Source organism: Aplidium turbinatum, chromosome 4 (assembly GCF_918807975.1).
Source record: "Aplidium turbinatum chromosome 4, kaAplTurb1.1, whole genome shotgun sequence".
Taxonomy (NCBI): domain Eukaryota; kingdom Metazoa; phylum Chordata; class Ascidiacea; order Aplousobranchia; family Polyclinidae; genus Aplidium; species Aplidium turbinatum.
In genome coordinates, this window is record NC_137475.1 from 36,844,474 (window position 1) to 36,867,409 (window position 22,936).

General features: G+C 37.8%; 1 protein-coding gene across 1 annotated transcript; it reads right to left on the minus strand.

Moving 5' to 3' along the window:
• Nucleotides 1-586: 586 nt before the first annotated feature.
• Nucleotides 587-21,456, minus strand: LOC145768440 (rho GTPase-activating protein 26-like). The gene is made up of 16 exons (XM_082579934.1): nt 21,245-21,456; nt 16,511-16,634; nt 15,277-15,379; nt 14,983-15,112; nt 12,048-12,179; nt 11,670-11,741; nt 10,870-11,045; nt 10,341-10,545; nt 9,793-9,903; nt 8,462-8,643; nt 7,649-7,807; nt 6,709-6,868; nt 5,866-6,059; nt 5,510-5,673; nt 4,476-5,038; nt 587-3,669 (listed from the first exon to the last, which is right to left on the minus strand). Exons 1-16 carry the CDS (start codon nt 21,365-21,367, stop codon nt 3,190-3,192), a joined length of 3,078 nt encoding a protein of 1,025 aa, XP_082436060.1. The 5' UTR covers nt 21,368-21,456; the 3' UTR covers nt 587-3,189.
• Between the last annotated feature and the right edge of the window lie 1,480 nt (nt 21,457-22,936).

The window sequence follows — 22,936 nt, forward strand, 5'->3', positions numbered from 1 at the left end:
GAAACCGAGAGAAAGATGTCATTTAACCAACGACCTTTTATAAGATAGAGTAATTTACAAGCAACAAACCTCCACAGAATGAATCTCAGTGACTTGCCTTTGTCAGTTTTGCCCGCTATCCAGGCGTTGAAACACTGTCAAGATTAAGCTTGAGAACACGAATTTTCGGTGCCAGCATAAAGATTCTCACTACCAATCCATTGTTTTTAAACAAGCCCCGATAGCTCAGTTGGTTAGCGTGACTTCTGGAACGAAGAAGCTTCAAGATCAAGCGGCGCTTGTTCGACTCTCCGGGTGTGCGCTTGAGCAACACACGTTAAGGATTGCTCTCCATTCAGCAGCATCTAATGGATGGGATAATTCTCCGGCAACAAAACTTCAACAATCGGAAACTTCACTCTGTCAATCTCGGTGACCGGGCCTGCGCCAGTGATTCAAAGCCTCTACAAGTCTACAAGTAGGCCAATGCGAAACTGTCAGGATTAAGCTCTGCAAGAAGCTTTCCCAGTCCGAGGATAAAGATTCAATCAATCAAGTCGTACACGGATGTGTACCAAAATGCATAGTCAGTCACATCACATCAGAACTGGTATGTTATAATAACAAAGCTATAGAAATAATATCGGAAACATATATTTGAAGTGTGTCATGTGATTATAAAACGTTGATATTTTCGAGAAATGTAAGAACGATGATGATGTCATAATAACGATATTGGCACAACGGTAATACGTTGATAAAATGTTTGAATGGAAAATTAAAAACAGACAAAACTAATCGGGTTGCGTACAAAACAGCCGTTTAAAGGTTAGTGATAAAGTAATTTTTGTTTTGTGAGAAAAACAGCATCGTTTTCATAATCTTTCAATGAAGAACAAGCTGACATGACGTGCGGTTCTTGAATGAAAGTTTTGTTAAAAACAAATAACTCATTAATTCACCTTGTCAAACAAGCAGTAACTGGTTTGACTCTTATTTGAACCATAGCAAATTGTAATCGAAACACTGAGGAATAAAGCTTGAAGCGCTAATTCAAGAGTAATGTAAACAGCTTTTCAATATCAACTGAAAAATCTATAATATTTAACGACTTGTTTCTCGGCAGCCGATTTGTAGCAAGAATTGACAGCGATAGACACCGTGACTTATATTTAACGACTGTTGATGAGAGGGATTCGTGTGCGATTTTGCAGACAAAAATCTATTACTTTTATAGGACCTGAAACAAAAATCTTAGCTTAGGCTATGTGTGCTGCCAAAACAAAAACTATTCAATGGCAGGAAACGTTTTGGCCCTAAAATGGCTAAACATCATTTGTGAGTTGGCACTGAGCTTCCTAATTACCAGAAACTGACATATTCACAAGATAACCAATCGTGGTTTTGAACAACTTTCAACAAAAAATTGAAAATTTAACTAAATTTAAATCAAACATATAATAATAGAAAGTTCGTACAAATGACACAATAAAAACAAACATTTTCATTCTGATGTTTTTTTTGCATTATTCGCACTTAATCAAAAACATTATCTCTCCAGAGGTGGGTAAGCTTCGGTAGATGTTGAATCAATGTAAAAAACGGACTTTGCTCGCTAAGTAAATCTGTAAAAAGGACGGATCACATCCACAATGACCTAATTGCCAGGGTCGTTGATTACGATATCTTGGGCCCGGTACCAATGAGATTTTTGGGCCTCAAATCCAGAAACTTTGTAAAAAAACGCACTGTAACCAAAAAATAATGCGGTGGCTTCTTTATGATCTCGGCCCCTTGAAAAGGTTCCATGCCCCTAAAATTATCTCGGGCCTGGGTCCAAAAGTACCCCTTGGACCCCCTTGTCAACGCCACTGCTAATTGCATTTCGAGCATCAGTTAGAGGTTGGAAGGCCAGTTTCGCATAATCCAGCATACTGCCTGTTTTAATACTGTAATGTTCACACATGCTTGAATCTCTTAATGCAACAATCAAGAAACCATCGAAAAATGGCTCAAAGTGCTCTGGGTCTGGAATGGATTAATTGCACTATAGCGGAAACTCAGGTAAACGTCTATCAAATCTATCACTGCAAATACCCAAGTAACATGAAGTTTACTGTTACATCTTAGAAACATTTCTTGGTGTATGTTAGGTCGTTGATTTCAAAAATGATGTTACTTTGCTTTTATCATCAATACTTTTTAAGTTGTACCAATTTCTATGCTATGCAATCTTTGCATAGAATTGCCGCAATGCGCTTACGTTGTTTAAACGTAAAAAGTTACACACTGATATTGATAAAATGAGCTAGCCAAACAAAAAATCCGTCATTTTTATATAAAGTAGCAAGGATACGATAGGAACAAGCCAATAGATGTAAATAAAGGACACTCGGTGGCGTAATGAGTCAATACACAATAAACTTCAGGCAGTTTATGGAAGCAATGGATTGTTCAATGATAGAAATTTGGAAAAATATAACGAAAAGTGGCTATAACAAGGCAAAGAATATATCAGTAAAACAAAAACAGAAAAAGGCCAGTAACTTCTTTCCAATCAACAATAGTGAAAAAATGTTTAATACAAAGAATGACCAAAGTAGAGTCCAAACAAAAAAACTTAGTTCGATTTTCGTGACACACCGGACACTGATAAGTCATCTACCTAATTCATGAAAGTTAAGAGAGTTAATTCACTAAAAGTGTAATTAGTCAAATATTTTTTGTTTCGAAGACTTTGCGAAAATATACTGTACAACTTTAAATAATTCTCTATCCCTTGATTTGCTTTATCATCCGGCTGCGTTGATTCAACGTAACAATGGTTATTAGAGCATTCTTTTTACATCTTTCAACATTACGATACATTGTGAACAACATAGGCTAAAGTGAAAAGTATGAAAATCCTTTGATATAAACAAATAATAGAAAAAAACTAAGTCTGAAAAAATTCTTTGAAACAGAGCAGTGTAAGAATAAAAGGCGCAAGCTGTTAGTGCATGCTTAGAAAAAATGAAAACTATGTTAGACACAAGATGGCATTGCGTTGGTGAAATAAATTTTCATCATTTTTTTTTATTAATCTCTGTAATAAAATTAACAGTTTTGCTTGCATATTCTTGAAGCGCTCGAAGCAGCCAAACAAATCCGCAGCTAAGTTTGTGTGAGACTTTCTAAGGAAAGACTTGTTGGTGGCGTGATCCTCGGTTGTTATATAAATTCAACGTAGTTTCTGGGTATGAGACCTGACTTTCCGTCCAACGTAGCCAGAAGCCAACCTGGCTCGTTCGACTTTTTGACATCGCAAAAGATTTGGTCTTGTTTGAACGACAACTCGTTCACTTGTTCGGCCTTGCAGTCGTACAAAGCCCGCGCACGAGTCGAAGATTTTTCGATGTCGCTGTCGTCGCCGCTTTCCAATGAGCTCACTGCTGGCTTCTCTCGCTCAGGAGACCGCACCGACACCAAAGCAGACGATCTCGGAATGATCTTCGTAACCTCGTTCTTGAGCGGCTTCTGGCGGAAACTTTCACTTTTTGTAACTGGTCCCGTGGTGGCGCCGTTGCGATCGTTGATCTCCGTTGTGAGAAAGACAGCGGGTATAAACTCCGACTTCGGTCGTCTGTTTGTGTGGGGATGAGCTCTTTTTTCCGGATTGAAACCTAGAGTGGCATTCAGATTCGTTTGAGGCTGAAAGAAGAAAGAAAAGATTGTAAAATTAAAAAAAAATTTACACCAGACAACAAATATTCGTTGTAAACACGCAGCTTAAGTAAAAATACCCACAACTTTAATGGTACAATATACACAACAGAAACCGGTTGAAAACCATCGCGCTTATCATGAACAGTGGACTTCATCTTGCCTTCAGCAGCTGAGAAAAAACATCGACAAAGCCTCAGCATTTCGATCGTTTCGAAACGGTATGAAATGGCGGCAAACAAGAGAGCGATTTAAAGGGCTGCCAAAGCCATTTCTTGTGAAACTGTTAATTTCCTTAGCAATATCTTGAAAAAGAGCAAAACCTTGCCTAGAGACCGCACCTGTTTCAAGCGGAGAAAGCTTTTTGTTACCTGAGAAGCAAAACCATCGGGGAATGACGAATTTGCGTGCAGCACTTTCAAAAACGCTAAAGTTTTTAATTGAATGACTAATTGACTATATAACGCAAATAAACGTCAGATTGATGGTAAATGTGCCCTTTAGCTGATGCTTTTCAACCACACAGAGCAATAAGAGCTATAGCAGGCTGTGTGCCAAAGGTTGCATCAACGTCATATCCTGTTTTTCCAACTTGCAACAAAATGCTCGCTTAACCATGCTGGCGTATGACGTGCATTGGCCAGCCAGCAAATCAGCTCCTTTTTGCATTGATTCGACGTCTGCGAAATCTCAGATCGCCTTGCTGCATGAATAAACTTGCCTTATAAACGGGCACCCGTTTCACATTTTCCAACACAAAAGATCGCAGCTTTACGTTACTTTAAGGTACTCACATTATTTTTTTCAATTTCAGTAGGCTCATTGGAAGGTGATATGTCTTCCTTTACAGGCAAGGAGTGAGCCAAAGTCTTGGGTCTGGTGGGTTTACCAAACAGAGGAAGGTGAAAGCTCTTTGGATTGTTGTTATTCTTGTTCTTCCCTTTTTCTGTCTGAACGGGGTTTCCTGGGGTGGAGAAACTAATCGGTTTGGGATGCAACATCGACTGCATGCGTTTCTTGGGATGCGGAACCGGAGGACTTTGCTTCGGGTCTTTACTCGATGACACAAGCGCGTCTCCTGCGGCTCTACTCCCAGATGAACTTGATCTGGCCAGATCCAGCTTTTTAGGAGGAATGAGGGGTTTGAATTTGTCCTTGGCCGCTTTCAGCGCCCCGTTTGATGGCCAATCTTCTTTCGGGATCGGTTTCGGTGTTGTCGCGTCGCCGCCGGGGTAGGTTAGCACAGTCGTGTTCGTGTGAGGCCTTGCTCGGTTTGAAACCACGAGATTGTTAGTAGAAACCCGATCCGGCTCACCCTCTTCTGATGACGTGGACAACTGTGACGCTCTTTTCTCGCCTGGTCATAAAGTAATAAGAATTTTATCAGTGATGTCACGCAATTGCTTTGTTGCAAAACCAGGCAGAGTTAAATTAGTGCCTAAAAATTACATAAAGAGCTGGTGTGAAAATTTAAACTAAAGCAATTGCTGCTTTCAAAAGCCATCGCATAACAAAAAATATTTTCCAGTTTCGTTCGCGTTTCGATTTTACCTTACCCTGGAGTCGAGAGTCTGTCTTGTCACCATCTAAAAGCTAAAGTTTTAGTTGCATTACGATAAGAGGTAACTGGATCGCAGTTTGTCATTCAAGATTTAAAGAGCATCCACGCCGGATAGTGGAAGAAAGCGGACGCAGACGTTAATGTTGTAATTTCTATCATGGCACCTCGCTGGCTTGCTTCTTGACGAATTATAAAAACGAACGCGACAAATGTCGTTGTGCTTAACAAGCGTACGAGACAGAAGTACTAGAAATCTTTTCAATTCACCTCTGCTTTCCTGGACTCGTGCAAGGGGCTGGTTTTCACGGAACGCCTGCGACCTGGCAAAGCCAGTAAAAGCAGTGTTGCCATCTGATGGGTTATTGTCTTCTTCAAGTATGTTTGGTACAGACGCTATCGCATACGTTGTTCCACGAGGCCTCGGGCGAAGTCTAGAAATCAATCTTTTTAATAAAGTGAATATTTTCTAAAAAGACGCAAATGAAAATCTAATGCTTTAGTTTGAGCCAAGTTTCAAGAGTTATATTATGACTTTTGATATCAAAAACATTGGGAAAGTTTAGTACTTTAGTTTGATGTTTAAGTGCATATATTTCAATGTTGTGAGTGTACAACCAATTCACCTTTGAGACGGAAGTCTGGCCCTGTAGGATAGAGCTTTGGAGGCAAGTTTCGGAGATGCTGGTCTGGCTGGAAGATTGCGTTTCTCCACATCCAAGAGCACGCCTCCGCCTCGAAAGATGACATCTTGTTCCTCCACCAACAACTCGATGATGATGTTTGAGAATTTGATCTCCATGATGGCTTGAACAGTTTCCTACAGCAAGAGGTTTGGAAATCACTGACGCAAAGAAAGAAAGCACACGCATGAAAGAAAGGTTTATGGGATGAATAAATGGGGTTACCATTGAAAATAGAAGAGGTTATCATTGCCATGACCTTACAGAAAGTCATTGAAGAGGGGATTACTTTTTTTAAAGATTTCTTGGCTCAAGTCACTACCTCTCTGCATTGAATGACATGTTAAATGCAGACAAAAGACATTTTGATGCGCGTAAGTTTCTTGCTGCCAATTTATATTTAACTTGTGATTCATCAAATACTGTATAGTTACTAATCTCTAAAACCTCTACAGCCTGTTTCATCCTAAAAGGGGGATCATCAGAAGGTCCTTAGTCAAATAAAATAAATAGAATTCTATTTAAATAAGGACTTTCTGATGATCCTCCTTTTAGGATAAAACAGACTGTAGAGGTTATAGAGAACAGTAACTTTGTTTGATGTAACTCGCTTTGCTTGGCTTTTTGCTTGGCATTGAGCACTTTTTGTAGTATTAATAGTATTTATTGTTTAAATTGTGATTCATGTAATGAACAAAACCGTATCAATTCAGTGATATCAGTTGCACCCGTCGACCAAAAAGCCAAAAAACCATAAAAAATGAAATGATGAAAGAGATTACGAACCTGGCGGTGTCGCATCAGGGTAGGTCCGAAGCATACACCGAGGTTTTGAACAGTCATCTTGTTGGTCTCGTGACGCTCTTGCACTTTCTCAAGGTGGTTCACCAGAAGCCTTAACATTTTCCTGTTACTTTCGGGAAGTTTGTTCACTAGCGTTGATATCCTGAGCAAAGTGAAAATACGGAAATCAAAAATAGTACGGATGTTCTATTGACTATTGAACAACTTGCAAGGGCCAACGGAGTAAGATAGTATGAGCATGTACTAAGGAAAGAGGAAAGAAGTTTTCTTCGAAAGGCATTGACTTTGAAGGTAGATGGAAAGGGGAAACGGGGACGTCCAAAAAAACAAACAGGTGAAGAATGGGGCAGACGAAGTCGGACAGAAGAAAGATGCGATGGACAGAACGAGATAGATAGGAGGAGTGAAGACTATAGCTGCAAAGAAAGAATCGACCAACCCGCTAGTGGGGAGAAAATCGAATTTGGGCTGATGATGACTTATGGTATAGCTTTATTCGGAACCGCTACGTATTCAATACAGTAGTTTACAAAATATGCTCTATCATTGGTTTACAAGTTCTTAATAACTTAATTTGACCAGTTTTAATGAGAGTTATATCATTTGTTATACTTTTATTGTTTAACACTTTGCCTAGCTAAAACTACCCGGTGCAAAAATAACTTTATTACACAAAATACACATTAATGCGACTGAAACCAATACACCGATTCCAAACCTTTAGTATAATAATAACATTGATAAAAATAAACTAAAAAACTAAAGAAATCGCTTTTCATCTTCCACAACTTTCTGCATTTATATTCCCTTAATTCCAAAACTGTACTTTCGTGTAAAATAAACGTGTAAACGCGTATTTCCGTTCCGTGTAAATGTAAAATATGGTAAGTAAGCCTATCAACTAATGAGAGATAGTGGTTACTTTTTGACGCGGTCGTCGTGCAAGTCGCATTTTGCTGCGTTGATGAAATCTTGATGGAGTTCAAAGGTCATGATCGGCTCCGGTAAATTGCGGAAGTAGCTCTTTAGCGCACTCGTCAGGGTGTTGATCTCCCACTCATCTTCGTCCGTATAGTCAACACTATATCGTAACGAATATGTCGTTTAACATCGGTAGCTTGTCAAGATCAACCAAGACAGCAAAGCAGTCGCTTTTGACATTGATTCAACGTCTGCAAGCGTTGAATCAGTGTAAAGAAATCGATTTGCAAACTTGGTTGGTAATTCTTTGCTCTGAATGTTCACTGGAGGTTTTGTTTTGTTCGACTGGAGCGCATTTCCCAAATGCATTGCTCAAACCACCAACAACACATTGAATTGTTTTCCTACAGTGCTGTTACATCACCCAGAACAACCTTGAGCTCAAGCGCATAATATCCCAACAACTTCCTGTATGCAGATTCGCTCGGTGAAAGCTGAGCTCGGTTGAGCTATCCGCAGCTTGAATACAAGCTTGGCACATATTTTCGGGCCTGCAAACACGTCGCGAGCAACATACGGAACCCAACCAAGTCTCAACGCCATATTGCTGTATTAAGAAGTGAAGCAAGCGAAATCAAGCAACATATACCATGCGAACGTTTTCGGCTGCACACATTCAGCAGTTGTAGGTTGAAAACGTTCGTACTCTTTGCCTTTCTTATTGTATCATGGTGAATGCTGAGTTATTGCTTGGTTTTGTTTGCACGTTTTCTTGTTCTAACAAAGTGATGGATTGAGAAGTGCGGAAGACTACCTTTCTGCGGTGGCTGGGTTCAAAGCTTGCCGGAGCAACATGTCGACTTTTGAGACGACGCCGACCAGTCTGTATATTCCCTCGTGGTGCACACCGCGTCTCTCTATCTCGGCGATTATTTTCTTGACACACTCGAAGCCAGCTTCGTCAAGAGCGTAAACGTTTTCTTTAATCTTGAAATCCTGTTAAAAAAAAGTACTTGTTTTGAAAAGGATGGCTTGTTAAAGAATAGCAGTGCACACAGGTAGCTTTGTTCAAAGAACGCAAAATTTTTGAATTGGTTCAAGGCTTATAAACGTTGAATATTGAATAATTAGTGTAAAAATGACAGCCTTTGTTAAATGCGATCTTCCCTTTTCCATCAGGTTTATGATGCAATAAAACATCTTAAAGGTGACCTTAGGGTTGCTTTCTTACAATACACACTATATAAACCGGAATGGCCCGTTTCGGTGAGTCCGATCCCTTAACGGGGGATTTTTTCAATTTTTTTTTTTAATTATCGGGTACCGTAGCCTAATTATCATTGCCGTTTTAGGGTTTGGGGTTAGAGGTTAGGAACTCACCGAATCGGACTCACCGAATAGTAGCAGACCCATATAAACAACGTCAGACGTTAATATAATGTAAAAAAGCAACCTTGGTGGTTAGGAAACCTTTATTGTAAAGTTCGTAGGCAAACATTTTCAAAAGAAGTAACATCACTAGCATTATATTTGACTAATCACTGTTAACTTGTTAACACTGTTAACCTTCTTGTTAACTCACCGAAACTTTTTATCTTTTTTTCAAATTGCCATTTTTGACTAAAGCACTTTTAAATTACATTTTTCAAATAGCGAGCTTTCCCAGCACATTACCTCGGGTACACAAGACCAGAGTTATATCTTTTGTAATGGTGATGGTCACCAAAAAGACATAACAAACTGCTTTTGTTCAATACTTCATAGTGTTTAGCAACACAATCATGTCATGTACTGGTGATTGCACGCACTAGTTGAAGTAACACAGCAATTTTAACAAAAGAAACTGCAGTTAGAAAAGTCGCGGTGTCTACATCATATCAACATGGAATGATGTCAAATTGCAGCTTTTTTCTGGTTATTAACCGTCAATTAGAAAATCTGGTTTTGTCAGAGCAATGAATTTTGAGCTCCTTACGTTGGATAATCGCATTTTTTGGGTGCCTCCAAGATATAGATTCAAAATGAATAATGTAGTGAGCTATATTTTATGCTGCTGTAGATTGAACCAAAAGTGGGACCATGCTGAAATCAATTTTGACTGATTTAAAACTAAACGGCGAGTGTGCTCAGCTCAATAAAGTTCACCTTCGCTTGGACATAGGCAGGTTCTTTGCCATCCATGACAGACATCCACTTCTTTCTGTCAACATCAGAGAGAGCTTGAAAAGTGAAAGTGAACTGTTTTCCGCTTGTGTCCTGGAGGAGGAGGAATAATTGTTAGCCAAGAAGATCGAACAAAATAAAAAAACAAATAAAATGAAAACCTAAATGGCCTATTTCGTATTGAAAAAATCTTGTCAAAGCTACAACGGACATAGTGTCAAGCCAGATTATGGGGACCTTGTCTTAGTGCTGCTACACCATTCAGTGCCTTATAAGCAGGGTGCTACTCAAAAATGATTTTAATAGTAGTTTGTCCCTCGCCGCCGTATTCGTGAACTGAAGAAACCAATCCCAATTTGCGCAAGATGGAGTGAAATTAGTTAAGATGAAACGAAGTGCACATTGGTAAAAAAGATATTATTGTCACAAACTAAGATGGCTTTCAAATGGCTACAGATGTCCACAGATACAAATGGCATTATCTAATTAAAAAATGCACATACAAGACGCTTGAGTTTTTCTATAGTTACCTCCAGATCCAAATCAAAGCAGAATCTTTTGTCGATCGAGTCGGTGCTTCGACGAGTACAAGAAGTGATAATCATGGGATCTAGGAACTCTATACCAGCCCCAACGGAGCCAGTGTTGGAAGAGGCGTGATACGGCGACGCCATTTGAAAGAGCTTGTTCTCTTTTGTGTACATGCAGAAGTACTTGGACCATTTGGAAGTGAGTCTAAATTGGATACACAACGCATGTTACTGGTCAGCAGGCAAGTGAAGGGAGGAAATGTTCACACAAAATAGCAAAACATTCGTTACATCTTCCGTACATACGTTGATATGACAAAGATTCAAACCCGTTTGGCTACGCAGGAATTAAAAGTGTTGAATTTGAACGGTCGCATAACTGCACATGTTTGATTGGAATTTGATAATCGATTCTACAGATAATGTTTGTAAGAGGACTATTTCTTCTCAACTTGTCTACGATGACAATACAACACCGCTCATGTTCGCTATCAAACTTCAACCAGTTATCTTTTTCATGGACATATACCTCGCGCTGAGAGGATGTTTCTCCATGAGGAGAAGATAACCTGCTCTTGACCATCTCTCAGAATGCCAGAGTGAATTATTTTCTTCCGAGTCCGGCCGGTCCGTCATCCTCCTCATCAGAGTTTCTGTTTTATCTTGGGTCCCCTCGAATTGTTCCCTTGTGGTAACCAAACGCATCTGTATATTAGAAAAACGAATGAAGGAACAACCAAACGTAACCTACACGAGTGTACCCAGCTCGCAAAATTGGTCATTTTTACAATTATACACAATGTAAAAATTACCAAGTTTGTGCGGTGGGTAATAGTAACAATACATAATAATAAGAAATCGAAGAAATGTGTCTTCGAACAACTTCGGTGGTATGTAGTGTGAAGCTGTTTAAGTCACGTGCAACCAGTCATGAGTTTTCTGATATTTGGAATCGCTAAAAAATGAGTTAAGTAAAGGTTGCTGGAATTCAAGGAAATGTTTATGCAAAAAATACTCACACGGATCTTGTTCACAGAAAAACATGCATTGATTTATGACTAAGTTTTGGACAAATTTCACAAATTCAATGGCAATTCACACCAAACAATGAAAATGTGTTTAGATACTACGCGCGTTAGTGAAAACGCTATTTTACTTTTCTCCCCAGTCACACACAAGTTCAAATTGTGGAAACTTATAATGCAACATCCGTCCAGAAGTTGAAATTCGAAAAAAAAAAATGTAAAAAAACATATCAAAGGACAAACTAAAACATGTCAGTGCAAGTCGTTTTTTTGATGAACAGTAAGGAAAAGTCGTCTTACATACCTGCAAGTCTTTCATGTAATCTTTGCAGTCTGATGCTGTTTCGTGGGTTTGGTGGAAGTAATTGAAGTAAACCTAAAGTGGGTGGGTGGTAAACTTTGATCATTTACAGGTACGCTTATTTTTTAAGACCTGTGGTATTGTTAAAAGCAACAGCACACTTAAGATAGGGGGAGTGTGATATCACAGGAAACTGGTTAACAAAAGACAAAAGCTCAACAGGAGTTGAACCAGCGCCCACGCATCATCTGTGCCCAGACAATAAATCGGTCGCTGTTTACATTGCAAAAAACGACTGATCTGTTGTCTGGGTATGCAATATGCATTCATGCGGCCACGTAAAGTGGTTTGTCAACTCAGTAAAAACTTAAATGCTTGAACCTGCATAAACATGAGGAGATGTTCGACAAATTCAAATTTCTTTCTTTCTTGAACTTCTTGCAGTTTGTAGACATATCTCAAAGCCTCTCTGTGGAAATTCTTTTTTGACATCGCGAGCTCATTGTCTGATTCCTGCAAAAAAGCAGCAACTTATTTGCAATAAAGTTTCAATAAACTTCAAGCATGACATGTACGGTTGCCAAGTTTGGTTGAGAACAAACTTGAAACCTATAAACATTGTACTTTGGTTCCATCGTGTTATTCCCCGACAGCAAAATCTGCCATTTATTTGGAGACGTAGAATCAATACAAAAATGGCGGATTTAGTTGTCTGGGTCTTGGCTGATCGCCATTAATATGGTTATTTTTTTATCAGCTGTGTTCATCTACTAATAAGACGGTATAGCTTCAAGTCGTTAATGAGCATAATGTGTCAAAACTCAAGCTAAAGCATAATTATTGAAAACATAGTACCCAATAGACGTCAGACGATAGGCTAGAACAGGGGTGTCACAAGTCAGGCCGTGGGCCAAATCCGGCTGCGAGACGTTTTTGTATGGCCCGCGCCTGTTATTGCACAATGTGTTATTTTTGGCCTGCAGACAGATTAAAATCATTGTTGCGTCATAATCGCAAAAACAACTATTATTGCCTGAGAGTGTTGCAGTGAGTGATACAGTCGAGCATGCATTCATTTTCTTTCCAGCAAATTCAACGACCGTTGCTGATTGAGCGTCTCTGCGAAGCTGACAGCAACAACTTTCTCTCGTATATATCTTCTATTATAGTGGCTGAATAAAAAAAATTTCCAGAAATGCAAAAAGTTTGCAAAAAAATGTCGAGCTTGTTCGGTTCAACTTATTCGTGTGAGCAGACGTTCTCGTTTAAGGACTTGAGATTAAAGCTAAGCGACTCCCATTCACGTCATATTTTACGCTTGTCTATCATTAACCTCAAACTAGATTTCACTTAGGTACAAATCAAGACGTCAATTTCATCCTTGACACTAACATAGCTGTGTTTTACAAAGTTTTTGGATGTGTTAATTTCTAATTGAAAAGTAGATAACTTATACAAATGTACATTATACAACCTAACTTATGATGTCGTGTGATATGCATAGACTACAATGAAATACTTAGGCTAAACCTGCATATTGCTTTGTTGCATGAAAATGACATTAAACATGAAATCTGACATTAAACGATAAATATTGCAAAACTTCACGCAAAACAGGATTGTCGGAAACTGTTGGCCCGTGGGAACTTTCGAATTATCAAAGTTGGCCCGCCTGGGAAAAAGTTTGGACCCCCCTGGGCCAGAAGAATGAAAATCTAACCTACATAGAAAAGGTTGCCTTTTACATATTTTATTGCAAACAATGAAAAAAAGGTAACTTTTGCTGGCTGGAAACTGGTCAGTCATCAGAAAAACTTTCACACATAACCAGGCAAGTGAGATGTCACGCAACTTAAAATTACGCAAAAAGGGAGACGTTGAAACAACGCAAAAGGCCAACTTTTGCTAGTTGTGATTGTTGACGCAATTCTGTTTCTGTGGGAAGTAGCCAAACCTGTCATGGAACGATGTACATCATATGCCGCTTACGTTGTAAGCTATCGTGAGAAACAATGGGATATGTCATGCACAATTGAATGCTAAAATGACAGCTTGCTACCGGAACAATGAGCATACCAGCATATTTTCTACGCGTCTGAACTAAAGATAAAAGTGAGGTCTGGAAACCACTTTGTAATTTTTCAAACAATGGATAATTATTTTGTCTTTTCTCAAATAAATTCTACGAAAGATTGGAAAATTCCTATTCAATAATGTCAATTACTTGCACGTGCATCTGTCATTCAATGAGACTTTCTAGTAGTGCCCAGTGTCACACATTCTACCACCTTCTATTCTTTTAGTTGCAACGTAAAAACAACGTTTCCATAAATCCCTGAAACATCACATGACAGCGCTGTGATGTTCACAGCAAAGCAAAGAAAAAAACAAACTAATTACGAAAATGCTTTGGTGATCTGAACTACGTCATCAGATCACGTGTGACCGGAACAGCTTGTTTTCCATTGTTACAAAACTTGATGCTGTTGGTAAAAAGTTCTGGAATTAGATGGTTAGCAGGCGTTTCGTTCAGAGTTGGTGGTTATTTGACTTCTCGTAAAGAGTCAGTTTTTTTATCATTCATTCAACGTTCACAACAAGTAAACGTATTATTAAAAAGTGATTTGCTCCCAGAAGTTGCTTCGAACTATTTCAGTTAATGGACATCATCATCATCATCAGCCGGTCATGCCACTGCTGGCAGATGGCCTCCACATATGTTTCCACACCATTCTGTCTTTTGCTGTTCTCATCCAGGTGATGCCAATCTTTTCTTCTATGTCATCTCGCCATCTTCTTTTTCACAATCAGATTAATCGAATGTCAATCCAGTGCCCCTTCCAGTGAAGTGTTGAAATGTTGTTTCGAAAAGGGATGCCACTCATCAAAAATTAGCAAATCAAATCGATTTTCATCAATAACTTTAAAATACTTCTTAATTTATAATTATATTAACACCACGTCAAGCAATCAAATTCACATCATAGTGGGCAAAGGCAGTCAACAAATCAGTCACTTTTTTATTGATTCAACGTCTGCAGACGTTAAATCAATAAATAAAAGAACTGATTTGCTGACTAGAGAGGCAGTCAAAGTGTTGCTGTAGTAACAACAGCGTAAAACCAAGTGATGGAACTCGTGTCAAAAACATGCGCTGAGACATGTAAGAAAGCTGATTCACGCAACTCTCAGTGACAAAGCGTGGATGTACTTGTCCTACCAAGAAAGAATGGCCAGAAACCAGCGCGCGAATGAAAACCAAAAATAAGTTTGTCATGTGATGTGAATATGATGACCATTGACCAAGCAAAACTACCTCTAGTTGTTGGCTTTTCTTTTTACGCGAAAGGCCAAGGGTGTGTTCTAATTGCTTGTAATAACGCTCGCTGGCCTTTTCAAAAGTCTTCTTCGACTCTCGGTAGCTGTGAATATGTTTATTTCGAAATCTGAAAATATATCAACACAAGGTTAAAAAGCAATGGTTTGCATAAAGACCTGCTTACGAGAACATAGTTTTTAAAGACTTGAATAGCCTACCGCACAATCGCACATTAACAATGTCAAGCAACACACAATCAACATTCGATCAGATATAATTAAAAAAACTCACAATTCAAGAGGTTTCAAGAGCTGCAATTCTGATCTTTCGATAGTCCTGAACCATTCCCCGACAACTTCTTCCAACATCAGCCCGAATTCTTTCAACGATCCGGCTGTAAGTGAAAGATAAATATCAAACATATAAAAGGCCCAATTGGCTTCTTTTCATGTGATAAAAGTCTCTCTTTTTGCATTGTTTGAACGTGTGGCAAAGTTGAATGTAAAATAAAAACTTTCATTTGGTGTTGCTGTAGATTGCTAACACTTAATTGTTATACAAATTACAATTCAACGGGCGTATTCTCGATGAAGCTCCGTAAAAAATGGTTTACCACAAACGTAAGACAGTGTTCTGTTAACTAAACTGCAGAATAATCTCCACTAAACGTGAGGCTTGGCTTCATATCGAAGAGTGTGCCACAGCAAACATAACACACCATCTTACTTAATTCAAACCTGGTCCTGTATATACGCTCACTCGTGGGATGAATAGTTGATAGAAAATAAGAAGTACCAACAATTCAAACAAACCAAACAACTGGCTATTTAAAAATAAATGGACCTTGTTGGCGACAGAAAAAACAACAGTACTGCACGTGTCCGTATCGATTAGTAATTGATTGCAAAAATCAAACAATTGAATTGTGCAATATTAAGCAATTTTATAACAGTTCGTAAAAATAATTGAATCATTTTCCAAATGCTATTTAGACAACAATCTGTTTTCAAGGAATTTGTAATCTGTGTTGAAAGGCGTTCGCAAACACATTATTGACATGCGCAATTGTTTCACTAATATGTTCAGAAAAAAGTTGGAATCGTTTGGAGAAAATGAGTGCAATGAGAATCCAAATTTCGCGGAAACATGTCCACAGTTACAAATCGTTTGTAACAGGACCCAGTTAAAGCTATGCAATGTGAGATAAAGCGATATTCATTATATATACACAGCACACATCTCATTACAAAAGAGAAAGTTAAAGTGTATAAACGTCTGCAAACGTTAAATCAATGTAAAAGTGGCACATTTTGCTGTCTGGGATATGTCTGGTCAAGCTTTGACATTGTTAAAATAGAAATGAAGTACAGACATATGAGTGTATTCAATTTCATGTGTTTGCATAACTTGTTTAAACGCTCACCTATGCAGCACATGATAGGCACCGGTAGACGAAAAAAGAAATCAAAATTGATTGTGTAATTTAAACAACTTTGCAGTTGAATAGATCAAAAACCCATCTCACCAATTCTCTTCTCATCGTCCGTTAAGTTGGCACCAAAATCAAGGGAAAAATTTTGTAATCGATCGTTAAATTGAGTCATCATTTTTCCTTGTGTTCTGCAGGCATTTAGCATACTTTTTCCATCCTGAGCAAACAAAAGTTATAAAAACTGGGACATAAAAAAGGATATTGTCTCAAGCAAAAAGAAACATCACCAAAATGAAGAATAGACCTAAGTTACGTTTCATTAAAACAACTTTGATTGGCATAAGCTGTATGACAGTAGGTAAAGAGCTATTTTATTATACCGGTATCAAAAATATATATAATCAATGCCTAAAAATGTACACGGTGTTACCTGGTAAATGTGTTTGTATTAGGCTACAACCACTCAAACTTAGCTTGAGGTAATTCAAACATACAGTATTCTACAGACTACATTTTGAGCATGAATGCTGAAACTTGCATTGATCTATATCTTGATTTAACAGTAATTTCATTATTATTCTTAAAGTTTTAGTTGTTTGCATTGATTGGATGCCGTTTTAGAGGCAAAGAGCAAATCGAGTTGACAAAAACAGCAAGAAACAATCACGGCTTAAACAGGTGGTTTGATAAACAACAGTCCTTCCCATAAGCTTGTTAAGAAAATAAGGAAGCCATGACTCAGTGGAAGTGCCCACTGGAATCATGTTTGTTAAACAAGGCAGCAAAATAACAAAGTGAAAAGCATTTTGTGGCCAGTATAATTTTTAATGAATTTATGTATTTGGTATAATACTATATTGATAGACGTTCCTGTAATACATGCAACAGCAAACAATGAAAGTCTTTCCTAACGTCTTTAGCGGCAGCTGCCTTTGATGACCTTTTGGTCTTTCGCTGCCATGCTTGTTGTGCCAATTACCTGTATGTATATATAGTGTATAACTGTAGTGTATACTATATATATATAGGGTGTTTCAAAAAATGTACAGAAAAGTATTTTGAAAAAAGAGTTCCAAAAACATTTTTTTCTGGGAAATAACATTGTTTTTCTCATTTCAGAAAGCCTAAAGTTTGTGTTGCAATAAATTAAAAGTTAGGAAAATGCCGCAGTTAACCCTTATTCAAAGAACAAAAATCATTGAGTTTTGGCAACAAACGAAATCAGTAGTCCAGGCCCAACAAAGGTATCGTGGATTTTTCAACACAGCAGCTGCACCAAATCGAAGAACAATTAGCAGAACAGTTGCTAAATTTTCCACCGTGGGGACTGTGTGTAATTTGAACAAAGGACACAGTGGCAGAAGAAGAAGTGCTCGTTCAGTGGAACATGTGGATGCTGCAAGGCACTCCGTTGCGCGAAAATCCATTCGCCGTCTCTCTGCAGAAACTGACATTTATTGTTGTTCTGTGCAACGCATGCTAAGGGCTGACTTGCATCTCTTTCCCTACAAAATTCAGTCACAGAGCGAACTAACACCCCAACAAAAGGCAAAGAGACTTGAATTTGCTAGGTGGTTTTCAGGAAAATTGGAGACAGGGAAACTTCACATGTCAGATGAATGTCATGCTCATCTTTCTGGGAAAAGTGAACACACAGAACTTTCGATACTGGAGGACAGAGAATACAGGCGACGAACTGATAGATGAAAGTGCTAGATCTGTACTCAAGATGACAATGTGGGCAGCAATTGGCTGGTACGATATCATTGGACCTTACTTTTTCGAGGAAGACGATGGCCTATATGTAACGTGTTTAGAAAAAAAAACTGAATCAACTGCCCAGGCAAACAATCCTAAAAGTATAAAAAGAAAAATAAACATTTATTTTGTATTTTTCTACTGCAGGCAAAAAGCTTGCTAAATTAAAAGAACCAAAGGAAAAAGTTGATAAAAAATTAAGTAGCCTGGGCTATGAAACAAATGTCTCATAAGCATTACCAGTACGTCAATTGTATATTTTAAATCTGTGTTTTTCAAATCCTTTTTGAGACTCTAAATTTACTTCTTTTACTGAAATGACTTTCGCAGTCCAGTCGTAATATCCTTTTGGTTACCCTGCAGTTAAAACGGTTCCATTTCATTATACATTCTGTTTTAACTGTATGCATACTATGATAACAGTATTACTGCTTTACCAATTGTAAAATGAAGTTTGTACAATATTGAAATAAAACCTTGAAATTAGGAAATGGCATTGTGCACTGTGCAGGCTAGTTCAACAAATGGTAGGGCTGGTGTTAAAAGACTTTTGATTAACCAAACCAACATCATGTATCATTTCAGTTTACTTCATTCCATCAAAGTGAAAATAACACTAGCTTTAACAATTAACATAGCAAGCCAGGTAGCGTATTTATAATCCGCAGGTCGCTGCAGCAATCTGATATTGCGAGTGCTCTTCTCGAAACTTTCTGATATATATAAAGTAAAGTAAACGAACAGTTCAGCATCCAGAGATTGGCAAAATGGTTTGGTCAATAGAGTTTGGGAGATATATATCCATTTTGATGACGTAGGTTTGATTCCCACCGCTCCCATTATTAATTTTCTTTAATTACCAAAAAACGTTCAAAGCAAGAATCAATTCTCTGGCTGTGTGCTAGAAGGGTCACAAGGACCGCAGTCAGCTGGTTCATAGGGAAAATTGTCATATCTCTAAAATGTTTATTGATCAAAACACTCCATCTGCTGAAGCAACCTGGAGATTACAAATTTGCAGGGCCAGGTATGACGGTAAACATGAAACACAAACATCAACAAAATCATGACACAGACAAACAACACACATCATTTAGAAATTGAATTATGCATAACTAGTGAAACAATACATCTGAACATTGCAACTTCAGATCATTCATATTGAAGTTATTATGGCGTCACAGCATTTGAGTAATGTAGCATACAGTCAGGGTTGTCGGTATTTTACCCAACCCAAAAAAACCCGGTTGGGCTTTTTGCAAAATACTCACTTAAAAAAACCAAAAAAAAAACAGAGCATCATATTTGTCCAATTTTTATCAAAAAATTGAAAAAATGAACCAAAGTGCTACAAGGTACTTAAAACAAACTTCAAATTAGGACTTGAGGATGTGATTGTGAAGGAAACTTCCAAGGATAAATTGAAAACACAGTGGATATTTCTGTACACAAAAATCAAGTAATGCCACTTTGTACTACACTAAAACTCATTTATGCAAGAAGGCCTCATAGTTAAACTAGTGTTGGGCGATATTGAAAACATACTCGATATTTCGATATTTTTGTACTAATTAAGAAAAGAGTTTCTCAGTCTTCGAAATTAGTGTCGGCAATTGCCGAGGCCACAAGAGCGCTTGTAAAGTTAGGGTTAGACATTCCTCCCAGTCGTTATGCCACAGCCATAGTTTTGCTATTTAGTCAACACCCTGATGGAGCTCTGCGAAAGAGGCGTGTGGATGGGTATCAAAGCACGAAAGCGGCAAAACGTGGACGCTTCATTGCAAACGGCGAAGACAGTGTAGATTTACAGCCAAGCGATGAGCCTCTTGATGTGTCCGATTCCAGTGATGACACGACAATCTCATCTTCCGATACAGCATCTGATGATTCCGATTCTGACATCTAGTTCTTCATCAAGCAGACTTTGTGTTGCTCGCAGTATCCTAACTGTGCCGAAATTATGTTAGTGCATACCTAAATCGAGGCAATCTTCTCGCAGGGAGCAATTAATTAGTTACCGGTACTTGGTTGAGCAATTAACGTTATTTTATTATAATTCAACGTCGCTAGATGTCGAATTAATGTAAAACAAACGTAAATTTCTTATTGGGCATTGTTGTTACGCAATATAACCACTATAACCAGCCGGGAAAATTAAATCGATTTGTGCTGACTCGAAAGTTGAATCAACCCAAAATTAACTTACTTTTCCTCCTCGTGAGTTATTCAACGTGAATTACCGTAACAGCGTGCGCATCGCGTTGCTCGCTTTGTCGCTACTTTTGGTATTATTACATCACAACAAATCAAACAGTGCGGTCGTGATAAACTACTCTAGCATATTTTTCGCTTCTCGATTTCCATGTTTGGTAGGCCTACAATTTTTTTCGTTATAAACGTTCACAGCAATTGCCGAGGCAATTTCAACTTTTGCCGTTTGGCTTTGGCAACGTTTTTGTAGGGGTTTGCAGTTATGAGTTATCGAACGATATTGAAATAAATATCGATATTGAAAAGATATCGTATCGTATCGAAAATTCGATATATCGCCCAACACTAAGTTAAACTGCCCTAGTGCATTATTTTATTAAGTTATGCCAGCATGTGCTGTGAGTCAGAGACACTTCATTGGTAAAAAGTAGTATTTGAGGTGTAATAAGCACGAATCTACCTTTTTTGCATCTTTTACAAAAACCAAAAAAAAACAGGGTTTTTTAAAAACGAGTTTTTCTCAACCCTGCATACAGTTCACACCATTCGAACAGCATTTTAGATTTGCTTCGCAATTAAACAACCTTGCAGCAAGAGGCACCATGGCTTAGGGTTTGAGAAACACTGCTTTATAGTGTCATTTGACTTATTTTCCTATTACTGCTGAATGGTTAAAGCTACCATTTGACAGTGGAAAAATTTGCACTCTTTAAATTCAAATTAATGTGTAAACTGGTATTGTGTATTTAACTGTATATTTACAAAATATGAATTAATATTTTTACACCTCAAGCAATAAACAACTTTAGAAATCTTTGATTAAAAACAGAATGATTTCTCTTCGTGCTACTTTTTTACCTTAATGAGATGTTTAATTTGTGAGCTTGTTTTTTCCAATTCTTCTTCGTATTGCTGGATGTTCTCACGAAACCAAGGAGAATCAAGATGGCACTCCGAGAATTCCAGTGGGTGTAAAACCATTTTTTTACTGCAACAATCAGCTTGTTTAAATTAAAATTAATCTAGATTAACCCAAAAAAAGCTTCTCAATCACTCACACATTGTCACTTTTCAACAGATCTAGAAAAAGTGAGAAAACACTATGTAACTAACTTCATTTTTAGCAACTGGTTTGGTCTTCATTCTTTTCCAGAATTGAATAAAAAAATAATGAAAAAAAAATTGTTTGATGGTTTAGATGGCAAATATAAACATTTCCATTTTTGAAGTTTTAAAGATTTGTTTATTAGACTTTTGTGCCAAAAACGGCACACTATCAAAAATAGTCATATGCATTATGCAAGTTATCATATTGTTAATTGATGAAGATTAAACTTTGCTGTTGGTGGGTGTGAGTGTGTCACTTTTAACTTTTCAAACATTTTTTCGTGCTTTTGATCTGCTAGTATTGGTGTTTGTGTGATCAAAAATAACACAATAACGTCATATTATCGCTAACTATTATCTAGCCCAGAGGTGGGCAAACTACAGCCCGCGGGCCACATGCGGCCCGAAACAACTTTTAGTGCGGCCCGTGAAAGCTTGAAGCAAATATAATAAAATAATCCTAAAATTGCTTGAAAATTTTAATTACTGCAATGACTTAAATTTTTTCTTCATCTATTTCAGCTTGATAAAGATAAATTATACTGGTGCCGGTAGTCTTTTTGTCGCATTGTAATAGTTTGTTTCCCCGGCCACATTACGGTATGTTCTTGCATGAATGCATGGCTGTTATTAGTGTTAAAGCAGGCATTGCTGAACAGCCGATTACGTCACAATCGAAATTTCTGACTTCGGCCTGTCGCATAATGCAACCTTCTTTTTCGTTTTGGTCTTGGATCAAGGCCAAGACTCTTAATGGTGCTGGTAGAGAGAAACGTGACGATTGCGACAGTTTTTCTGATTATGTTAATTCTCTCACAGATGTATAAGTTACTGTTTAATTCGCTCAAAGTGCGTCTGGCAAAGTGTTATCTTGATGTGGGTTGTATTCAAATAAATAAATATAATTGAGACAAACATTTTTTATATCATTTATGTAACATGTAGGGATTGTAGGCCTACTGTATATAAAATCTCTGTTTCGTCACTTTAAAAATAAATAAAAGCTTGTGTTTTGACTATTTTAGATTTGATGTTTTGGCTTTTAATCTTAATTATACTATACTGCAGCCCTCAAACAAATTCAGATTCTGAATGTGGCCCTTGAGATAAAAAGTTTGCCCACCCCTGATCTAGCCAACCTTGTATCCTTGTTTTATATGTTTGAGATCGACTGCAACAGTCATAATAATAATAATAATAATATATGAGATGTTGTAAAGCAGAGTGCTTATTCATCTTTCAATCACGTACAGTAAACAACTAATAAAGATAATAACAATATTAAGATTAACAGAGGTATCAACAGTGATACACACGCAAAAGTAAACAGCTATATAAGGTAAAAAGACACACAAAAACAATACCAAAATTTTTGTTATTGTACTAAAGCAATATTGGTATGCATCAATTAGGCAGTGACTACTGGAATGCCTAATGCTAACA

What these genes read in the sequence shown, in the direction of transcription:
- LOC145768440 (XM_082579934.1), bottom strand. Translation starts at nt 21,367, where the DNA reads ATGGTTTTACACCCACTGGAATTCTCGGAGTGCCATCTTGATTCTCCT. An exon ending in GCTTTGATTTGGATCTGGAG is followed by an intron (nt 9,904 to 10,340) that starts GTAACTATAGAA and finishes CTCCTCCTCCAG; the next exon opens with GACACAAGCGGAAAACAGTT. An exon ending in CCCTGATGCGACACCGCCAG is followed by an intron (nt 6,060 to 6,708) that starts GTTCGTAATCTC and finishes CTCTTGCTGTAG; the next exon opens with GAAACTGTTCAAGCCATCAT.